At 39.9% G+C, this 21572-nt stretch overlaps 1 protein-coding gene and 1 non-coding gene across 3 annotated transcripts; one reads left to right on the top strand and one right to left on the bottom strand.

The window, feature by feature from the left end:
* The first annotated feature begins 15477 nt into the window (after positions 1 to 15477).
* On the top strand, positions 15478 to 18913 carry LOC135648868 (two-component response regulator-like PRR1). 2 transcript variants are annotated; one of them, XM_065166847.1, is made up of 6 exons: positions 15478 to 15986; positions 16591 to 16730; positions 16823 to 16956; positions 17065 to 17232; positions 17474 to 17555; positions 17669 to 18913. In XM_065166847.1, exons 2-6 carry the CDS (start codon positions 16661 to 16663, stop codon positions 18517 to 18519), a joined length of 1305 nt encoding a protein of 434 aa, XP_065022919.1. In that variant the 5' UTR covers positions 15478 to 15986; positions 16591 to 16660; the 3' UTR covers positions 18520 to 18913. The 2 variants fall into 2 exon arrangements, with proteins under 2 accessions (XP_065022919.1, XP_065022918.1); XM_065166846.1 differs by having other exon boundaries at positions 15481 to 15986; positions 16569 to 16730.
* Positions 18914 to 21273: 2360 nt separating this feature from the next.
* TRNAE-CUC (transfer RNA glutamic acid (anticodon CUC)) lies at positions 21274 to 21346 on the bottom strand. Its single transcript has one exon. It is a non-coding gene; the product is annotated as a tRNA-Glu (tRNA).
* Between the last annotated feature and the right edge of the window lie 226 nt (positions 21347 to 21572).

The raw sequence follows: 21572 nt of genomic DNA, 5'->3' as shown, positions 1-21572 counted from the left end.
GTTCATCGGATGATCGACAAAAGTTCGCCGGAAACTCGCCGGAAGAAGCAATTGACGCACCGGAGCAAGCTGCAGAAATTGTCTTAGGATTTATCGTAGTTAGCACAATGATTAAGTTGGAAATGGGAGGTGATCCCATTAGCTTAATCTTGGGGCAATTAGGCCCTTGAAAAACCTAAATTGGGCCGAATGGATCTACCCATTCGGACCCTGATTGCTGTGGGAGGTGCAACCGCCCAAGCCAGGAGGTAGCACCGCTTGGGCTAAGTCTCCCAGGGAGACTGGGCGGTGCAACCGCCCCAGCCAGGAGATAGCATCGCCTGGGCTCAGTCTCCGAGCGAGACTGGGCGGTGCAACCGCCCCAGTCAGGAGGTGCAACTGCCTGAGCTCGGTCTTCGAGCTCTGGCAGAGAGGTGCAACCGCCCCTGACAGGAGGTAGCACCGCCCAGAGGCTCAGTCTTCGAGCTCTGCTAGGCGGTGCAACCGCTCCAGTCAGGAGGTGCAACCGCCTGATCCCGGAATTCCGGGAATTGACAGTTTTGAGCTCCAAATTTGAACTGGGTTGGGGCCTATAAATACCCACCCATTCAGCACTGAAAGGTAACAAACTAACACTCGAAATCTTGATATCTTTCTGTGATTCTTAGAGCTCAAAATCATTGTAAAGGCCAAAAGTTCTCCTCCCTCTGTTCTTCAAAGTTTTGAGTTGTAAAGAGAGGAGAGAAAATTTCTGTAAGGGTTGTCTCCTAAGCCCATCAAAAGGAGTGAAACTGTAAAAGGGTGGTTGGCCTTCGCCTATTGAAGGAAGGCCTCTAGTTGACGTCAGTGACCTCGTCGGTGGAGGAAGCCAAAAGTGGAATAGGTCAAGATTAACCGAACCACTCTAAATCTCGGTTTGCATTTACTTTGAGCATATTATCTTTACTGCAAACCTCCTCTAAAGCTTACTGCTTTCTGCGCATATACGATCGGGTTTCAAGCTTTGCACTTTCCGAATCAGCGTTTAGACGTAAATCTGCTTTTTCATACGATCATCATATTTCAGATTACGTTTACGTTTTGATTTTTACCATAACTACAAACTACCTTTATACCCTTGCTTAAACTGCATCTCGCCTAATCAAGTGGTTTACGAATCAGCATTTAGACGTAAATCAGTTTCTTCGTACGAATATCGTATTTCAGTTTGCGCTTATATTCTGGTTTTCATCATAACTGCAAACTGCCTTCATAGATTGACTTTAACATCATCTTGCTTGATCTTAAGTTAAAGTAATCTTAGAATCGACTTTCAAACAGAAATCATTTTTATCGTTCGAACGCAGTTTCGTTTTAATCGCAGAAAGTTTTCCGCTGCACTAATTCACCCCCCCCCCCCCCCCCCCCCCTCTTAGTGCTCTTGATCCTAACACAATCTTTCGTAAGTTCTCATATTACCTTGACGGGAACTTGTTGTCGCACCCGACACCCACTGAGCAGCTGTTTGTGGACTTGCAGCTGTTCGTTCAACCTTTTAAAGTCATTGTTTTCTCTCCCTCTTTTCTCTTGTGCATGTAAGGTGTTTGCTGAATTACTTGTAAAGCTTCCCTTTTCGTGAGACATCGGGATTTGTCCATCACTCGTTCTTTGAATTAATCAACTTTCTCTTTTACAGGTCCTTCGGGACCTGAGTGAGGTTGCAACTTAGCTAACTTTTGCAAACGTATATCGCAAGGACGCTTCACGACTTAGGCAATCCAAGTTAAGTTCACGTCTTGACTGCAATGGTGCATCACGGCTTAGCAATTCTAGCTAATCCCGTGACATATCGCTGATATAATAATATTTAATGCTAGTATAATAATATATTATATTATTCTTATTATTTTATATTCACATAATAGATTGATCATAATACACTGTTAGATTCATCGTAGGCTCTTCGCATTGACTGGTATTCTCTCACCCTCTGCTCATATCTTCAATAGTTAAAAGAGAACGAAAGAAGTCTATCAAAAATCAATCATTGGTCGATGACCCCCTCACTCCCTCACCCTTCATCGGGAATTCACGCATAGACAACCCTCAGTTGGTTGAGGACCATGGCCCCCTCCCGCCAACGATCTCGCTAAACCTTGTTAGCACATCTCATCTTCGTTAAGAGTTTTTTTTAAATAATATATTCTTAGAACCTAGAGTAAACCTCATTATCGTCGTTTAAAGTAATGATGAAATTGGATAAACGACTGCATGCATACGCCATGTGTGTTGGCTTTGCTATAGATTACCTCGATAAAACACTTGTCCGAGGCAATGTTTTATGATATTTTCTTAAGAACTTCGCATGGTAAACGATGAAGGTGGAACCTTTCTTCTTATTGCCCTTTAAGAATGTCATAGTTCTTTTATTACAATTGCCATGACTCATCTCTTTCGCCTAAGTAAAGCAAAAGTGTGAAGACTTGGATATTCCTATAGTCATTCTCTTCTTCATTTGCAGAAGGAGAGAAACCATGGGAGTATGCGTTGAAAAAGATAACAATGAAAATGATGAACAATACTATAGAAATCAACTATAAATAACAAACACAAGATCAAGAATATTATAAGAAATGTATTTAGGCTTGAAACGTATATAAATACTTTTAAAAAAAGATATTTATATTATATTCTCAATAATATTGTTATGAGTTTGATGTAAATAGTTTTAATGGATATGATAAACCTTTAGAATATCTATATTAAGCAAGCAATAAAGAATATTCAAAGAAGAATTAAAGTGTGTTCAATTCAATCACTTGAAAAGTTATTTTTGAAGTCAAGCAATAAAAAAATTAAAAAAAATTATTTATAATTTACTCTCAAATACCTATTTATAGATATTTTCATAAAAAACATAATTTTTGATAAATAACTACTAAAATAACTACAAAAGAAATTACCTTTTCAAATGTCCAATAACTATAAAAGAAGCTACCCTTTTTTTAATATTTGAATAATTTATAATAGTTATTCAAATATAAAAAAAATTCTTCAAGTGATTAAATAGTATTTATGAATAAAATAATATATCCTTCGATTTGAATATTATCTTAGTGTAAGCATCATATCGAAATCCCAAATAGCATAAGGGCCTTGAATTTGTTATTTCTAGTGATAACTTTGGTGACACCACACACATAAATATAATATTCTAATATTCCTTACAAATTCTCGCTGAGCATTAATATGGCATTGGGCTCATTCAAGTTCATGAACTTTTATGAGAAAAACTCCAACTCTTAATCGAAGCGATACCACTTTTAAATTCATATATGTGAAGTTTTTACAGTACCTTTATCACTTTTTGATATACTTTCCTAACTTAACTAAACTTCATTAAGAGTATAATTAACTCAACCTTCTTTCGGTGACAACCAACACTTTAACATTTTTAGATGAGACTAGTAAAATATTTCAAAATGCTAAATCCTTCCACATGTCAATGATTTATTCTTACTCTTTGAATTCTTCGTTACTCATTTCATAATGTTGAGTAGGGTTGCTATCATTGGTGGATCTTTTATTCAATGAGTTTTAGCCCTATCCATTTTGATATTAATCTTATAACTCCTCATGTAAGAGGTTTGATAAACGGATCAGCCAAATTCTATTTATTTTCACAAATACGAGTGAAATAATCTCACTCTTAATTAATTTTCTCACATAATCATGTCTAACACTTATGTGTCTTGACTTTCCATTATATATTTTATGTGTCTTGACTTTCCATTATATATTTCATCGTATATGCTAAAATGACTTGACTATTACAAAAGTATAGAAATTAAATTCACACTTTTATAAATCAATATAATTTATAATAGAAAGTCCTTCAACCATTTAACCTTTGCTTCTATTAAAACAATAAATTCTGATTCAATAATTGAATGAGTTATATATATTTGTTTCTTACTCTTCCAAAATATAGCACTACCTCCCATGATGAAAACCCAAGATGGATTTGTTATCTCCTAATCAGTGCTTTCGAAATAAAATTTTAATTTAAAAATTTTTAATCGAAATATATATATCAAAAATATATTTAACTTAGAATATTAGTAAGAGTAATGAGTAACTAAATTAGTTAGTAATAGCAAGGAAAAGTATAAAGAGAAATGTAAATCAGATTTATAGCAGTTTGGTTATTCCGACATATGTCAACTCCCGATTCCTCTTCCCCCGAGACCATCAGTTTTTATTACCTATCTTCTTTTTAATGGACGAAGATCAACTACACTTATTACCACTCTTTCTCCTTTTCACAAGCCTAGGAGAAAACATTTATACATCTCTTTTATAAGAAAACATTATACATACCTTAGAATAATTTATAAACTTAAGAAGGAAGAGACAATACTTTTCAAGAGAGTTTACACACTTCAAATTACAAGGTTTTCATGTTTTTACAAAATAAGCAAGATATTTATAGATCTCAAATAACTTTAAAAATAAAACTAAATATTTAAATTTAATTTTTAAAATATTAACAATACTATCACTTGCGTCGGGCGATAATAGCAATCAAAAGAATGACTTGATATAAAAAAAAGGTATAGCCAAACCAAACAAAAAAACGAGTTGCGAGCTGTAAAGTTGACAAAGTAATATGTCATGTTATTTACATGTCTGTTATGAAAAGTAAACGTCGACACGTTAAGGATTCACGTCAATCGTAAGATGCGATTTTTGTCTCCAAATGATTCTACTGGTCGTATTGAGTCAATTCACGACCTTTGTAATCAAATTTAACCCATATGTACTTCAATCCATCCTGTTTTGCAATTGGTATATATCTAAGATATATCTTTTCTTTTGGTCTATTTGGATTATATATATATATATATATATATATATATATATATATATATATATAGTTTAAACTATGAAATTTTTCTAGCATGGATTCTACTATTTGATCCATTAATATTAACAAACGAGATCGAGTAAATCATGGAACTAAAGGAAAATGTAATTTTGAATCTCACATCACTACCGCAGAGCTCTCTCCCTCGAACATTTTCATATATATTATTAAATCATATAGCGGTATTTTTCAATATAGTGGAAGAGAATTTGACTTTTCTCTCTTTTCTTTTGAAATTCAATTTTTATATATCGATAGTTCTCGGAAAGACTTATAACTAAAGGTCATTTTCTTATTTGACAATTGGTTATCTATCTAACTCAACATTTATTATTTCCTATCATTTATCTATTTCACATGTCAACATTAAATCTTATGTATGTTATCTCAAAATGTGAGGTTTATTTATTTATGAGAATTATGATATAATATATTTATATAAATATAAATAATACACATTATTAGGCATATTTAAATGACTATTTATATTAATTTACATTTAGCACATTGTAATTTCCTGATGCTAAAATGTTATTGGAAATGTAGGGATTTCAACTTGCATATGTATAGGTATTAACACTATTTTAATATATATGAATTTTATTTAATATATAATAATTTATAGGATTTTCATTATGATTATTAGTAAATGCATATTTATATTTTATTAACAAATTTATTAATTAATATTTGATTGTGTATGCAGTTATGTATATGCACGATTTATATCAAACATGAAATAAATTACATGTTTATTCTTATTATGAATGTTACCATAAAAAATGACACGATTATATGATTTGTCATAACAACCTTAATAAATACACTATTGCCTTGATATAATCGAGTACGATAGGTTATCATATAATATATCATATAATAGTATAAATTCAACGTCTGATATCTTATAGTAATGAGATCGAATATGGCAACAATATTAAAGAAGGTTATTGTCACATTAAACCCAATGTATAAATGGCCTTAATAAGGGTTATAATATAGGATTTTTTTGAAGGAGATTCAAATAATAATAAGTTGATTAATTGACCAAGGTGCATAATAAAAAATAAAACACATATTTGGTCAAGGGATATTATTTTATTACTCTTAATAGATATATCAGAAGAGTGTTAAGTTTGAAAGATATTCAAAATAGTATTTTTCACGAGATGTGACTCTAATTATATGAGACTCTTTTTATTTGAAAGAATTCGTAAACGATCATGACTAAAGATTTTAAATTTTTTTTAAATACTTTCATTAACAAACTAGTTATACTTTACTAGGAATGTGAAATATCTGAAGTTGTATTTTACATCATGTGTGAGTTAATTAAGGTTTGAATCAAACGAACATAGTTCAAATTTGATTTGCTTCGTTTCCTTTATATAAATATTTACTTGGAAATATAACTCACTATCCCACGGTAGATGCACCATTAACTTTTTATTTCATTATTTTTATTTTTTCATTCACTTATTTGCTTATTTGTTATAATAAAAAAAAATTAAGGATTTTATGAAAAAATATTGGAACCTAAAGGGGAAACTTAATTTACCTTCGAGATACTTTTTAGTCGAACAAAGAGAATTCTTCCTCTTGGTATATATTCAAAATCACTTAATTGTGTTACGAGAAATGTTGAATTTTGGATTTTAATAATAAAATCAATTGTAAATGGTAGAAAAGTGTGCAGGATTAATTACGATAGTAATAAGACATAAAGCAGGTATTGTACCGGAGTCCAAATCGAGATCTCGTCGAAAGTTCAAGAGTTCGTCGAAAGTTCGAACGTTCGTCGTAAGTCCGGACATTCTGTCACGGACAAACTTCTAAACAGGATGTTTGATATAATGCTTATGTATATCTGTGACTTTTGGTATGTTCATGCTTTGTACAGCATGTAGAGGGACGGCCGAAGGCTTAATAGTCCCATTTTAGTTGGGTTGATGGCCGTTTTAGGCTTGTAAATAAAGGTTGTGTCATGTGGACATGTGTGAGAGATTTTTGATCTATAATTGACCATTTTACCCTTTGTTGTGCAACTGTTCAGAGCTTGTAAAGTCTGTTTGTAATTTACATTGTCTATAAAGTGTTTTTCGGAGATGTTTGCTTGTGAATCCCGAGTGAGGCGTTTTCTCTGTCCTGTTCTCTCTTTTGTGGGTCCTAAGGGACCATGGGAGGCTGACCTTTGCGGACGGACACGCAAGGGTGCCGCACGACTTAGGCAAAACCAGCTAAGTCCGTGACAGATGGTATCAGAGCGGGACAAGCACTCATAGAAACACTTAGCATGCAAACATGGGGGACCTAGCGGGGATGCGTTGAGGGCAGTCAGCACACGCGCGACCGTTTGGGAGAAAACGAGCATGGAGATATAGGGAAAAGGAGTCGCTCGGAGGAGCGGGCATCTGAGATTGGCATTCAAAGGAATGGCCAACCCTTCGCGCAAGAGGCACCACGAGAACAGACAAGCTTGGAAGAATGCGAAGCGCACAAAGGTTGGGATGACTGAGTTTGAGCTACTACTCAACGTTGACAACCATACTTAATGGTGTTCAAGGCAAGCGAGACGCTTGGTAAAGGATGAGACCATGCAAGGTGGAATGAGTTGCTCAACGACCAAAAAAATTATGCAAAGCTCACAGAGGCGAGGGAAATTGCTAGCTCGAAGAATTTGGTACTCATGCATGGGCTTGTATGCGGACAATGGAATGTTCGTGGCCATCCCAAGGTGACCGAAACTCGGTGCCATGGAGCATTGAAACTTTCTCTTCGGCATGTGAAGGATACGTCCATAGGAGGCTGAAGTGTGCAATGAGTTCAGCATGTTGCTAGGCCTTGAGTGGTGCAGCGGGAGCTATATTGACGTGGAGTCACAATCTAGTAAGGGCCTTTTCAGGAGGCAGAACAATGCACAGTTTGTTCAGCAGATCAGAGTAGTCCAAGGGGATGGTGGTCTCCGAAACGAAGAGAGATGTTGCTTCAACGGGACAGTTATCCAAGAGGGATAAGTCCCAGCTCTCCAAAGGGAGAATCATGTGGGATGGACCTCACAAGTTGAGAAGGAGTACCTTAACAAACAACAACTCCACGAAGCTCAATGGACTGAGCAAGTGGCGAGGAGTCGTTGCATAATCTCGCTTGAGAGAATGCATTGGTGGATGCATTGCGAGATCAAGTAGGGGAGCGACCCAAAGCAACACAAATGAAGGCACATTTAGAGTCGATATGGAGATCAGACTCAAGGGAGGGCTGACCCGTGGAATGGTGGACGCGAGGGCCACCATCAACTCAATGCAAAAACGAGGAGCGGAACAACTTGGGTGTAACTTGGCGAAGTACCCAAGCCGCATGAAGGGAGCCAGCATAGAAGATGGAACATGGAGCAGAGACATAGCGATTTTCTTGGACAGAGGTCAAGGACATGAACTTTTGCAGAGGCAAGAGCAGGATCATGTTGTTCTATGGGTCATTCATTCTGACGGAGCGGACCCATCTTGCATGGTGCCAAAGACGAAGGGAGCTTTTGGGCACATGCACTTTATCTCAGAGGAGCATTTGATGGAGGAACTAAGGCGACTCAATTTGCGGAGGTGAAGTTGAGTTCAGAAGGCCTTAACACGGGGCAAGAGGACGCAGAGGCGGGTACTCTTGAAGAATATGTCACAGTGTTGCCATTCAAGTTGCTATAAAGGAAGCGGTGCACAACGAAGATTGTGCTGGTAGGGGTAGAGGCCTAGGATCCAAACAATGGTACACTAATTGCAGCGAAGTCAAGGGACTTTGGGAGCTACTAGGCGATGGACTGTCCTAGAGCGGTGCTTCATCTTGGTGTGACCCAAGAGTGGGTGGATGAAGGTCGATTGCTAAAGGAGCGAACAAAATCGAAGGTGGAAGAGACCCTACGATGTATTGGCAGAGGCCACATATGAAGGGTTCACAATTCGAGTTCATCCCACAAGGATCGTAATGCAATGGAGATGTCACCAGGAGGCGACATGGTGCAGCGGATCGTGGTGGAACAGTTTGTGGTAATGCGATACACACAATCTTGCCCCATGAGGGACTAGATCATACGGAGGTATGATTGAGAGCTACTGGAAGCTCCACTTCGGTGAACAACACGACGGCAAGAAGGGCTATGGATTCAAGGAGTGAAGGCCATGGTACCACAGAGGCGGGTCTTCCGTGCATGAATCAAATTTTGCATCGGATGAAAGCCTTGGTCATCAGCATATGAGGGATGTGTTCCACCAAGGGAAAAGTTTGAATGCAAGTACCAGTGAGTCCTATGGGAGGGACTTGATCATACAGCGGTATGATCGAAGCAGTTGGAGAGTTGGAATGCTCCAGAGCTCATATTCGCTTAAGGGAGCCCGACAAGTCAGAGGACAAGGTCGATTAAGCGAACGTTGCTACCAAGGAAGCTAAGGAGAACAGAATCAGTGCAAACCCTACAACGTGATGGTAGAGGCCATACATGGGAGTTGCAGTCTGTCTTTCCATCGACCAAAGGGAGCTGCTTGGAGAACACAGAGGTGTTGAAGCAGGGGGTCGAAAGGGGCGAGGAAGCGACGATGAGTCCAGAGAGACTTAGCTACCCAAAATCAAGCATCAGTTAGAATGGATGTAGACTCGGAGGAGTACCACAGAGGCATATCTACTGATTGTGAAGAAAAGGGATGTAGATGCGAGACGACGGATAGTAGTGTCATGGGCATGGCAGCACCATGGTACCGCAGAGGCGGGACTTCCGTGAAAAGCATTGATCCCTTGCTCTCATGGAGGGAGAGCGCTTGGTCGTGAAAGGGGCTGAGGAGGTGGAGCATGCAGAGGCAAACTCCAAGTATCGAGACAAAGCTGAAGGGCAGAGGCCAAGGAACTTCATAAGACCGGTGTCAATGAGTTTCTCATCAAGATAGCCGAAAGTGAAGGACTTCGGGTCATGCAAGAGTACACAACTAAGGAACGAAGTAGTCAGTACGTGGTGCTGTACCTTCGTTACTCATGGGAGTAGGCGGTAGGGTTGATGGAGAAGACGGTACAATCCCAGAGGCGACCAAATCTATTAGAGAATTACTCCAAGTTGGGTTGAAAACTTCCTGCATTCCAGAAGTTCGATGGCATTGAGAAGGTGAATCACAATAGCTAACTCAACGCAAGGAGTGCAAACACTTCAAGTACTTCAGAAGTGTGAGCAAAGAGCAGGTGAAGGCTAGTAACCAACTCGATGCATGGAGTACAACCTCGAGGAGGCAGGCGAAGTCAAGTAACCTTTGCCTTCTCAACCCTTAAGAGAATGGGCAAAACCGAGTACCCCAATTCTCTTATCTATCTAGTAGAGGAGCTCTGCAAAAGTTCAAAGACCCTTCGAAGATAATGGAAGATAATAGTTGTCAAATCCTCACCAACGGTGATCAGTGCTACTGAGAGTAGATTATCCGCTTCATTTCCCAACGAAATGCCAATCGAAAGCGGAAGTGATGCGAACCTACTTGGATGTGACAACTAAGTGAAAGAAGAGTCAATGAGCAAATTTTGCGGAGGAAGGACCCAAAACTTCAGAAGTTTGCGAGACGATGCTCGTTAAAGCTCCAACAAGCATCCACCCAATTCAAGCAGCATGAGGCATTTGAGAGACTGGCGCAGTAAGGATGGTCTTTTCCTTCATTTGAAGGATCCGCAGGAATCAATAAGGATCAACACAACTCAGCCAACCCCACACTGGAGTCAGAGTCATTGGTGAGTTGAAGCAGCATGACGGATCAAAGGTTCGACTACTCAAAAACAGCAGCGGAGAGCAGTTGGGAGCCAAGAGACGCATTGCAGCTGGAGCAGAAGATTGAAGACTCAGCAGAGGCGAGGAGTTGCAGTGTCGACAAAGGCTTCGACGAGGACGTTGAAGGAATAAGTGGGGAGAATGTCACGGACAAACTTCTAAACAGGATGTTTGATGTAATGCTTATGTATGTCCGTGTCTTTTGGTATGTTCATACTTTGTACAGCATGTAGAGGGATGACCGAAGGCTTAATAGTCCCATTTTAGTTGGGTTGGTGGCCGTTTTAGGCTTGTAAATAAAGATTATGTCATGTGGACACATGTGAGAGATTTTCGATCTGTAATGGACCATTTTACCCTTTGTTGTGCAACTGTTCAGAGCTTGTAAAGTCTGTTTGTAATTTGCATTGTCTATAAAGTGTTTTTCGGAGATGTTTGCTTATGGATCCCGAGTGAGGCATTTTCTCTGTCCTTTTCTCTATTTTGTGGGTCTTAAGGGACCATGGGAGGCTTCGGATGTTAGGATTGAGAGCACTAAGAGGGGGGGGGGTGAATTAGTGCAGCGAAAAACTTTCTGCGATTAAAACGAAACTGTGTTCGAATGATAAAAATAGTTTCTGTGTAAAATCTGATTCTAAGCAAGATGATATTAAAGTTAACCTATACAGGCAGATTGCAGCTATGATGAAAACCAGAATACAAGCGTAAACTGAAATGTGACATTCGTACGATAAAACCGGTTTACGTCTAAATGTCAATTTTGAAGATACTAAACTTTGAGATATATTTTATAAGTGCACAGAAGGCAGTTTGCAGATATGATTGAAATCAAAACGTAAACGTAAACTGAACTGTGATGATCGCACGATAAAGCCGATTTACGTCTAAACGCATATTCGGAAAGCTCTGAACTTTGAGACTTGTTCGTAAAAGCGCAGAAGGCAGTAGCTATTTAGGAGGTTTGTAGTAAAGATAAAATGCTCAAAGTAAATGTAAACCGAGATTTAGAGTGGTTCGGTCAATCTTGACCTACTCCACTTTTGGCTTCCTCCACCGACGAGGTCACCGATGTCAACTAGAGGCCTTCCTTCAATAGGCGAAGGCCAACCACCCTCTTACAGTTTCATTCCTTTTGACGGGCTTAGGAGACAACCCTTACAGAAATTTTCTCTCCTCTCTTTACAACTTAGAACTTGGAAGAAAAGAGGGAGAAGAACTTTTGGTCTTTACAACAATTTTGAGCTCTAAGAATCACAGAAAAAGATCAAGATTTCGGTGTATGTCTATATTCTTTCAGTGCTGAATGGGTGGGGTATTTATAGGCCCCAACCCAGTTCAAATTTGGAGCTCAAAACTGTCAATTCCCGGAATTCCGGGATCAGGCGGTTGCACCTCCTGACTGGAGTGGTTGCATCGCCTGGTAGAGCTTGAAGACTGAGCCTCTAGGCGGTGCCACTTCTGTCAGGGGCGGTTGCACCGCCTGCCAGAGCTCGAAGACTGAGCTCAGGTGGTTGCACCTCCTAACTGGGGCGGTTGCACCGCTTGCCAGAGCTCGAAAACCGAGCTCAGGCGGTGCTACCTCTTGTCAGGGGAGGTTGCACCGCCCAGTCTCTCTCGGAGACTGAGCCCAGGCGGTTGCACCTCCTGACTGGGGCGGTTGCACCGCCTGCCAGAGCTCGAAGACCGAGCTTAGGCGGTGCTACCTCCTGTCAGGGGAGGTTGCACCGCCCAGTCTCGCTCGGAGACTGAGCCCCAAGCGGTGCCACCGCCTGCCTGGGGCGGTTGCACCGCCCAGCTTCGCTGGGAGATCCTCTCTTGGGCGGTGCCACCTCTTTCACTATTTCAGCTCACTTGGTTTGGCTCCAAACTTGGCCCAAACCAGTCCGAACTTGGGCCTAATTGGCCCCTACTTGGGTTATAGGATTAATACCTAATCCTAACCCTAATTAACATGCTAACTATGATTTTAAAGACATTTTCTAAGCTATTACAAAGTCTACAAGTCAAGACTTCTTCTGGCGAGCTTCCGGCAAACTTCCGGCGGTCTTCCGATGAACTCTCGGAAACCATTCTGCGGACTCCCGGCAAGCTCCTAGACTTCACGATTTGATCTTAGCGAGTTCCAACGAGCTTCTTCGACAAGCTCCGATCTTTCTCGGTGAGCTCCGCGAACTTCCAACGAACCTTCCGGCGAGCTTCCGAAAAAACCCTTCGGCAAGCTCCCAACTCATTCTCGGCTAGTTCCGGTAGCATTCCCGACGAACCTTCGGACTTCCGTCGAACTCTCGAACTCGCAACAAATCCTTCGCGCTTAACTCCGACACTTTGTTTCGCTTTATGTCTTCATCGTTATCATAGTTAATCCTGCATAATTAAAGCAAAACTTCGATCGAGACAATTAATCCTAAGCAATTAACCAAGTTGTCCGGCATGTCATTGATCCCTCGACGCTTCGTCTGATTCTTCGGCGCATCGTCCTCTCCTGCGACCTATTGCCCAATCGGCCAGTTGACTCCGCAACTCCGATATCCTTGGCGCAATACCCGCTCTTCTTGGCCCGTTGCCCGAGTCCACGGCCCGAAGCCTTCTGTCGATACGTCGACCGATCCACCGACCCGACGTCCAATCTTCTGACATGTTCCTCTGGCACAACATGATTTTCTTGCTTTAATTGTCTCATCCTGATCAAAGCATCTTGCGTCACTCAAAACGCAGATTAAATCATAAACATATATCAAGTAGTTTCATCATCAAAATACGAGATTCAACATCGGGGAGGTTGACCTTTGCGGACGGACACGCAAGGATGCCGCACGACTTAGGCAAAACCAACTAAGTCTGTGACAGTTCGTCGGAAGTTTTACCGGAACCAACCGAGGAGTCCAGGAGCTTGCCAAAAAAGCTCATCAGAACTCGCTAAGAAGATCATTGTAAAGTCCGGGAGCTTGACGGGAGTCCGTTGGAACATTGCCGAGAATTCGTCGGAAGATCGCCGGAAGCTTACCGAAAGAGAATTGACATACCGGAACAAGAGTGCTTTGATTATGTCTTAGTTATTGTAGTTAGACAATAGATTAAGTTAGAATTGAGAGGTAATCCCACTAACTTAATTAGGGGCCAATTGAGTCCTTAACAAGGCTGAATTTGGTTGGATTAAACAGCTCATTCAGCCCTTGAAACATGGCCGACGGTGGCACTGCCTGGGAGACCCACTCTCCCAGGTGGTCTGGGCGATGGTACCGCCCAGTGTCAGACTGTAGATAGTAGTACCTCCCAATAATGATGGTGGTACCGTCAGTACCCCGAAATCCGGGGATGTGATACTTTTTTGCTCCAAAGCCATTGGGGCCTATAAAAATCTCACCCTTTTTTGCATGAAAAGGCACGAAAGTATTGGTATAATCTTGAGTTTTTAAAGTGTTAAAGAGTTGTAAAAGTACTAGAGTCATCCTCCTCCTTTTCTAAGTATTGAGATCATTCAAGAGAAGTGTGAGACTTATAAGGGTTACCTCCTAAGCCCGTGAAAAGAAGAAAGCGCTATAAAAGGTGGTTGGTCTTTGCCTATTGAAGGAAGACGTCGGTGATCTCGACGGAGGAGGAATCCGAAAGTAGATGTAGGTCACAATGACCGAACCACTCTAAATTCTGATTTACTTTTTATTTGTGTAATTTATTATTGAAACCTCCTTAATCTTCTTTTTGTACTTTTACGAAAGCATTTAAATTTAATCTTTCTCCAAAACGGATTGAATCGAAACGAATAATTTTTTGGAATCGGGTTTAATCGTGAAAGTTTTTTACTGCACTAATTCACCGCCCCCTAGTAGGAAGAAGATATGACTTTCTCTCTTCTTCTTTAAAATTAAAATTAAAATTAAAATTATTATTTATCTATGGTGCTTGAATCGTTTTCAAGCGGAATATTTTTTATTTTTAATATTGTTAATCGTTTTTATTAAATTTAGATTTTTGTTATTGTTCTGACACAATTGTTCAAACGCAATTAAGTGAACATCAAATCACAATTTATATTTAGTTTGTTGAGAAAGGGAAAATAACTTTCTTATCACAAGCAGCCGAACACTATATTAAGATTAGATCGACTAATTCTCAATCCTCCTTATAGAAGGTGTTTAATGCGAAGGCAATATAGCCAAAATTTACGTGTCTCCTTGTGGGTAACATTCGAACACGAGAGACAGAATATAATTCCACCTGTCTTTACCCCTTTGTGTCTAATCCATATGACTTTTTAGGCATCGACATAGCCGCGGGATCGTCCCGGGACGCGCGGGTACGGCTCCGACGACGACGAGTCTCCTGTCAATTTGGGCCGAGCGGGAAGGAGAATCATGCCCCGGGTGTGGGACCCAAGTTTCACGGATATGCTTTAAGTGTATCGTACATATAACGCCAATAACAGGACAGGTAGATGTGACGGGTACACGATTCACTGGTTGCAAAAGATTTCCTGGACCCTTCTCCTCGTCCGCCGTGACGCGACGTGGCGCGTCCGCTACCAAGCAATACCTTTATCATCTTACCTGTGACCCACGCGGTGGGGCCCAGCCATACGGCGACACCACCTGATCCAATGCCTGAGACGGGTAGCCGACGACGGGGTTGGAGTAGGCATTCTTCGGATCCCCTCCCCGCTACGCGGCCCGGGGCGAGCGGGACTCGATCTCCCACGTTGAGGAGACGTGGCATGCTCCAGAGAGTGCCACGTCCGCGATCTTTTTGCGGGTCACTTTTCCACCGGCCTTTATGGACGCTTTTTCGGCCCCACCTCCTTCACTCGTGCTTCGAGCCCGGGGCCGGCTACGGTACGCACTGGGGCGCACTTTAGCCGCGGCCCGTGCCTGCGACGCCAGGTTATAGATCTTATTGGGATACGGATCATGGCAATGAGAGAGAGCGAGAGGAGGAAGAGGAGGGGGAGATTTGAAGGGCTTATGTGAACATCGATCGGCGCCTTCTCCTCTTGGGCATCTCTTGTTGCCACTCTTGCTACCTCATCGGCTTTGCTTTACTTGGATTTTCGTCTTGGTGGTTTACAGTTCTTATTTGGTGAAGGGATGGGGCGATAGTCAAGGGAGGTAGAGGGTTTGATGGTGGTCGCGAGGATGGGGGGAGAGAGGGGTGAGGAGAAGGGAGAGCAGCGGTGGAGAGGCCGTAAGGAAGGGGGTAGCGGCGGTGATGGTGATGCCGGAGGCCACCAGTTCTTGGACCGGAGCAGGGTAAGGATACTGCTGTGCGAAAACGATCCCAAGAGCTCGCAGGAGGTTCTTCAGCTCCTCCTCAAGTGCTCCTACCAAGGTATTATCCTCCTTTTCAGCTCATACGGATGCATAGGCTGCATCAGGTTTTCTAATCAAAGCCTTTATTTGGTGGTCGTTAAGAATCAGAAAGGACACATCTTTCTGCAAATGAATCCTTTGTTCAAAGGAAAAAGAAGGGGGAAATCGCTGGGGAAAATATATTCAGCCTTTTTCTTCAATTGGTGACTCTTACACTAGTAATCAATTAATTTGCGAGGAATCATTTGCATCATTGCTCTCTTAAAATAATTATTTCAAAAAGCAGGAAACCATATCTCTATATCTACGAAATAAATGGAATCTTTTTCGCGTTTTGGTGCAAATCCCCTGATTTTTTTCTTATTTTGTTTTGGTGGTAGTGTGAGCCAAGATTTTTATTTTTCTTGTTCACGTGGTGGCCGATTAGCTGGGTCTGTATTGTACTCTTTCCTTACTTGCAGTAATGTTTCTGATTAAATAAATGGTGGGATTTTTGTTTGATATGGTGGTATTTCTGAAATCCGAAAGAATAGATGGTACTACCTTTTGATTCACAAGCTTTAGTAAAAACATCCAGCTGATTAAACTTGTCATGTTTCAGTAACCTCCGTGAGGTCTGCCAGACAGGTGATTGATGTGCTTAATGCCCAAGGACCAGAAATTGATATCATTCTTGCGGAGATCGAGCTTCCAATGACCAAAGGACTAAAGATGCTTAAGTATATCATGAGGAACAAGGATTTGAGTCACATTCCTATCATAAGTGAGCTTATTTAGCTAGGAGCTATTGCCTTTTCGCCTCCTGTTGGAAGTCAATTAAAAATCCTTGTTGCTTACTTCCCATTTCTTCCCCAGTAATGTCTGCTCAAGATGAGGTGTCAGTTGTCGTGAAGTGTTTGCGACTTGGGGCAGCTGATTATCTTATGAAGCCATTGCGAACAAATGAGTTGTTGAACCTTTGGACCCACATGTGGAGAAGAAGATGCATGGTACTGCTTGACATGAGTTTCCTTGATTTTTTGTCCTACTTCTGATGTGTGAAATATGTAATTACTTCAAAAGTTAGAAGTGGAATTTATTTGTATTTTGTTCACCAGCTTGGCCTGACGGAGAAGGATGTCTTGAGCCATAATTTTGAGATACAATTTTCAGATCCTAGTGATGCCAACATGAATAGTACAACTCTTATTTCAGATGACACAGATGATAAACCCAGTACAATTCCAAATTCAAAATCGAACAAGTCAAATTATCCAGAATGCGAGGTAAGATCATTCTAGATCTTGTTACTTTTTAGTTGAGGTGTATTTGTTGAATAACGCAGACTCCGTTGATATTCTTTAAGATTTCACTTCATAGTCTGTCACATATTGCTTGGGTTAGGGTTATTTAATTTTCACGAACCTAGATTCTTGCAGAAAGAGCATTACTTGTCATAATTTTCATTCTGTAAATCAAACAATATATGCTATGTGGATTGACATTAACTGATATCATATTGTCCAGTCCCATGTCTCTTCTGCGGTGCATGCTTGCAGTAATCCTTTACATGGTGTACAACATATTCCAAGGGATTGTGATCATGCAGGTAACTACTACTGCCTTTCTGTATGTGTCTTTAGTTTTAAGAGGCTGCCTTTGTATAGGTATCTTTTTCTCCAATTGTCATCGAGAAACTAACTGTTTTACTAATATCTTCAGGGGGAGTAATTTCACTACCTAAGAAGACTGAATTAAAGGTCGGTGAATCTTCTGCCTTTTTGACATTTGTTAAATCCAGTATGGCAAGCAGAACTCCTCGTATTGGTGTTGACATGAATTCTACTCCATCAAAACCCTCAAATTTTGAAGAAAGCTCTATTGCAGTCAGGCATGTGGAGAGATATACTCCTGGAAATGGCATCATAACCAGTGGGCACATAACAACGCCAGAGTATCCCACATTATGTCTATCTTCCATTGAGGAGCCACCAACGAGGAATGAAGTTCAGCCAGATGTTTCTGGAGTTCCACTTGTCTTCTCTTTACCATTTTATTATCCAGGTGCGATGGATCAGAACATTATACCTACACCTGGACATTTGTTTCAGTGTAGCTTAAATGATTTGCAAGAGCACTCTTCACCAGCCTTGCTACCTCACTTTGTTCCTCATATTCCTCTGATGCCATCATTCCCATATCAGACATTTGGCATAAATTTGCAATCAAGTCACATTGCTGCATCAACTGTCTCTTCATCAATGACTAGCTCTCCTATGCTTGAAGTTAAATCTGGTCGAATAGAAAAAAGGGCAGCGGCACTCATCAAGTTCAGGCAGAAAAGAAAGGATCGATGTTTTGATAAGAAAATTAGGTATATAAATCGAAAACACCTTGCAGAGAAACGACCAAGAGTTCGAGGGCAGTTTGTGAAGCAAGTGACCAATGTGGATCTAAACCAAAATGTGCTTGGTGGCAGTGATGGTGATCTCAGGGATGATGAAGATGATGAACCTACATTGAAGGAACTAGAACTTATTTCTTCTCCGGAACAGAATGCTCCTGACTGTTAAATCAAAGCTGGCAATTACATCATAGACTGCTGATGCTTAAAATGCAGACGGAAGATGTAATGGTCCCAGGATTTTCCACACTCGGTGTTGGCAATACTTCCCATTCAGGCTGCATATTGTCAATGAATTGTGTTGTTGCTGCTAATATGTTCAAGAATTTTTTCACAAAAGATATGTTCAAGCTGCTAATATGTGTTCAAGCTGCTATAACTTTTCTTCTCTGGAGCAGAATGCTCCCGACTGTTAAATCAAAGCTGGCAATTACATTGTAGACTTCTGATGCTTAAAATGCAGATGGAAGATGTCATGGTCCCGGGATTTTCCACACTCGGTATTGGCAATACTTCCCATTCAGGCTGCATATTATTAATGAATTGTGTTGTTGCTTCTAGTATGTTCAAGCTGGCAATTTGTGAGGATGATAACATGAGGCGGCAAAGACATTTAGGTGGTATTGTTGATTAACCTTATTCATATAATGTTTTTTTTTTTTTTTGCATACATTCGCTTAATATAGGTGACTTATTTATCAGAGTCACAATCTACTATTTTCAAATAATTTGATCTCCTTAACTTTATTGTGCATTCTTGAACATTGTGATGCTGGTATGAATAAAACCTTTATAGGAAGATGCAGATACAATCATTTAAACTCCTTGTAGATTATACTGCACTGTGTTTCGTCTTTAGCAACAAATTTCTAGGAAATCCATGCATCAAAATAGGTAGATGCAGATACAATCATTTAAACTCCTTATACATGGTGCCGCACTGTGTTTTCGTCCTTAGCAACAAATTTCTAGGAAATCCATGCATCAAAATTTAATAGGGAACTGCATTGCACTCTTTTGAATATCAGGCTCGCATCATATACAACATCTATGATGAATAACCAGCCATATTGTTGGGTGCAAAACTGTAGCCTTTCCATTTATTTGCATCACTTCCATCGAGTTTGTAATTAATCCTTCTATTATATTTGAGTCCGTTTGACTAAAATTAGTTTATCTATATGTTGGGATAATCATGAACTATACTGCTAGAACTGAACAATAAATTCACTGATTTTATTGGATTCTTGTGCAACCAAGTAATGCAGTTGGGCCACCCAATCGAAGGTCATACACAACACAAACATAGTCCAAAGAAGCCTTTGTTCAATGTGTTCAAAGGTGTGTTGAGGCCAAGGTTTCAAATCTTAACCATACCGAGTGGTACAAATTGGTGATTATCAGTGTCCAACCATTATGACACAGCTCTATACTAGTACAATGCTTTTCCCCTCAAATTTTTATTTTTTAATTCATTGATATTGGATGGTATAGGACAATATACTGCCACAACCATACAAATCCAGTAAGTTTTTGGACCAAATTTAAAACCTTGGCTGAAGCTAATGGTCATTTATTTTTGGTTCAGGTCAGGTTTATTTCAATTCTTTGATTTGATAGCGTCCAGTTTAACTGAGTCTGTGTGGGTTCAGATCTGGTTTGGGTGTTAAAATGCACTGATATGTAATTATAGCATGAACAATAAGGCTCCCAGTATCTTGATCAACATAGATCAAGATACTATTTCCCTCCTCATAACATGGATTTGAATTTCAGTCTATGCAGTGTCTGCCAGCCATATCATCTATCACGCCAACATTCTATGGTTTAAACATAGGGGCCCTTGTCTGTCAGTGGGCTTATTATATCTTTAGCTATTAATTGACCACTTGACAAGATTATTTTGTCTTCTTTACATCAAGCAAGAAACTGTGAATGTTTTTACCATACTATGTGAAATAAGAGATGTTGTGGTGTTTTGTTAATTGTTAAAGGAGTAGAAAGGAGAGAGTTCATGGCTCATTAAGTTTGTTTATAGAAACTGGTGGTTTTAACTTCTGTGGCGACTTATGCATGTACCAGTATAAATTGTTGTAGTAGAAATCTTTCACTCTATGTATGGGTTATCTTTGAGCCATTCATAAGTGGGAGAGGCTATTAAAGCTTGCTTACTCGTGCAATTTGATCTCTTGGGAGGGATCAAATTATTATAGTTTGCCTCTAGTAGCTACTACACGGAATGGCAAATTTGTTTGCAGCTACTTTTTCTTTTTCCTTCACCACTAGTCTCTTTTACTTTTTCTCTTCTAACATTTCTCGTTTGACTTTTTTGTCCTGGTTAATTGAGTGGTTGTCATTATTCTGGAACAGATTGTTGGTCTCCATGCAATGACCGACCCCTTAATTCAGTTTTAGGTAATTGTCTAAATTGCAAAGCATCAGTATATGGGCTGTCATAACACTCAAAAAGTATCATACTATGTCATTCACCAAGTTTGCTACTTAATAAAAAAAATATTTTTTTAAATTAAACTATGGATGTTATCAAGGTCTAAAGACCTGACTCTAAATGGTTGGGATATCAGAGCTTATCGTTGTATTCAAAAGTGCATTTGGACAATTTCTATTGTTTAAAACTCTACACTAGTATCGATTGCAAATGTGTGTCAGATTCTGTTTGAATTGATTGACAGCATTCCTAAGATGAACGATGTTGATCTTATTATTCTGGAGTGTAATTTAATTGTGAGTTGAATTTATGAATCCAGATAGTATCACTTCAATAGTAGTGTAGTGTTTACTTCATTTTTTATCTGACTTGATATAGAATTTATTAGCACATTTATCTTCTGTTTTAAAATGTTACTTTTTTTTTTTTTTTTTGATTTAAATCACAGCAAAAGGGTGTTATAAGAATAATGATTTCCGTTGCCGGGACTCGAACCCGGGTCTCTCGGGTGAGAGCCGAGTATCCTAACCAACTAGACTACAACGGAAGGCGGGAATCATGCGTCGTATTATTTATATATTGTGTTTTTTTTTTTAAATTTAGTGTTATGATTCTGCTAATTTCTATTTAGAAATAAAAAACAAGCTCCGTATAAAGCAACAATAGCCAATGAACCACTTAGATGAATAAGAATAGAATATCATGTTATTGCTTATCATTATGTCGATTTGAACACGTTATTGCCGTGCAAAAAATTCATATGATTAATACAT

Source organism: Musa acuminata, chromosome BXJ3-9 (genome assembly GCF_036884655.1).
Source record: "Musa acuminata AAA Group cultivar baxijiao chromosome BXJ3-9, Cavendish_Baxijiao_AAA, whole genome shotgun sequence".
NCBI lineage: Eukaryota > Viridiplantae > Streptophyta > Magnoliopsida > Zingiberales > Musaceae > Musa > Musa acuminata.
Note: the sequence above shows the minus strand (reverse complement) of the source record. Positions and strands in the feature narration are given on the sequence as shown.

Coding starts and splice junctions, on each gene's coding strand:
- LOC135648868 (XM_065166846.1), top strand. CDS start 15,779: ATGGTGGTCGCGAGGATGGGGGGAGAGAGGGGTGAGGAGAAGGGAGAG. Junction 15,987..16,568: donor CCTCAAGTGCTCCTACCAAG/GTATTATCCTCC, acceptor GTCATGTTTCAG/TAACCTCCGTGAGGTCTGCC. Junction 17,233..17,473: donor CAAATTATCCAGAATGCGAG/GTAAGATCATTC, acceptor CATATTGTCCAG/TCCCATGTCTCTTCTGCGGT.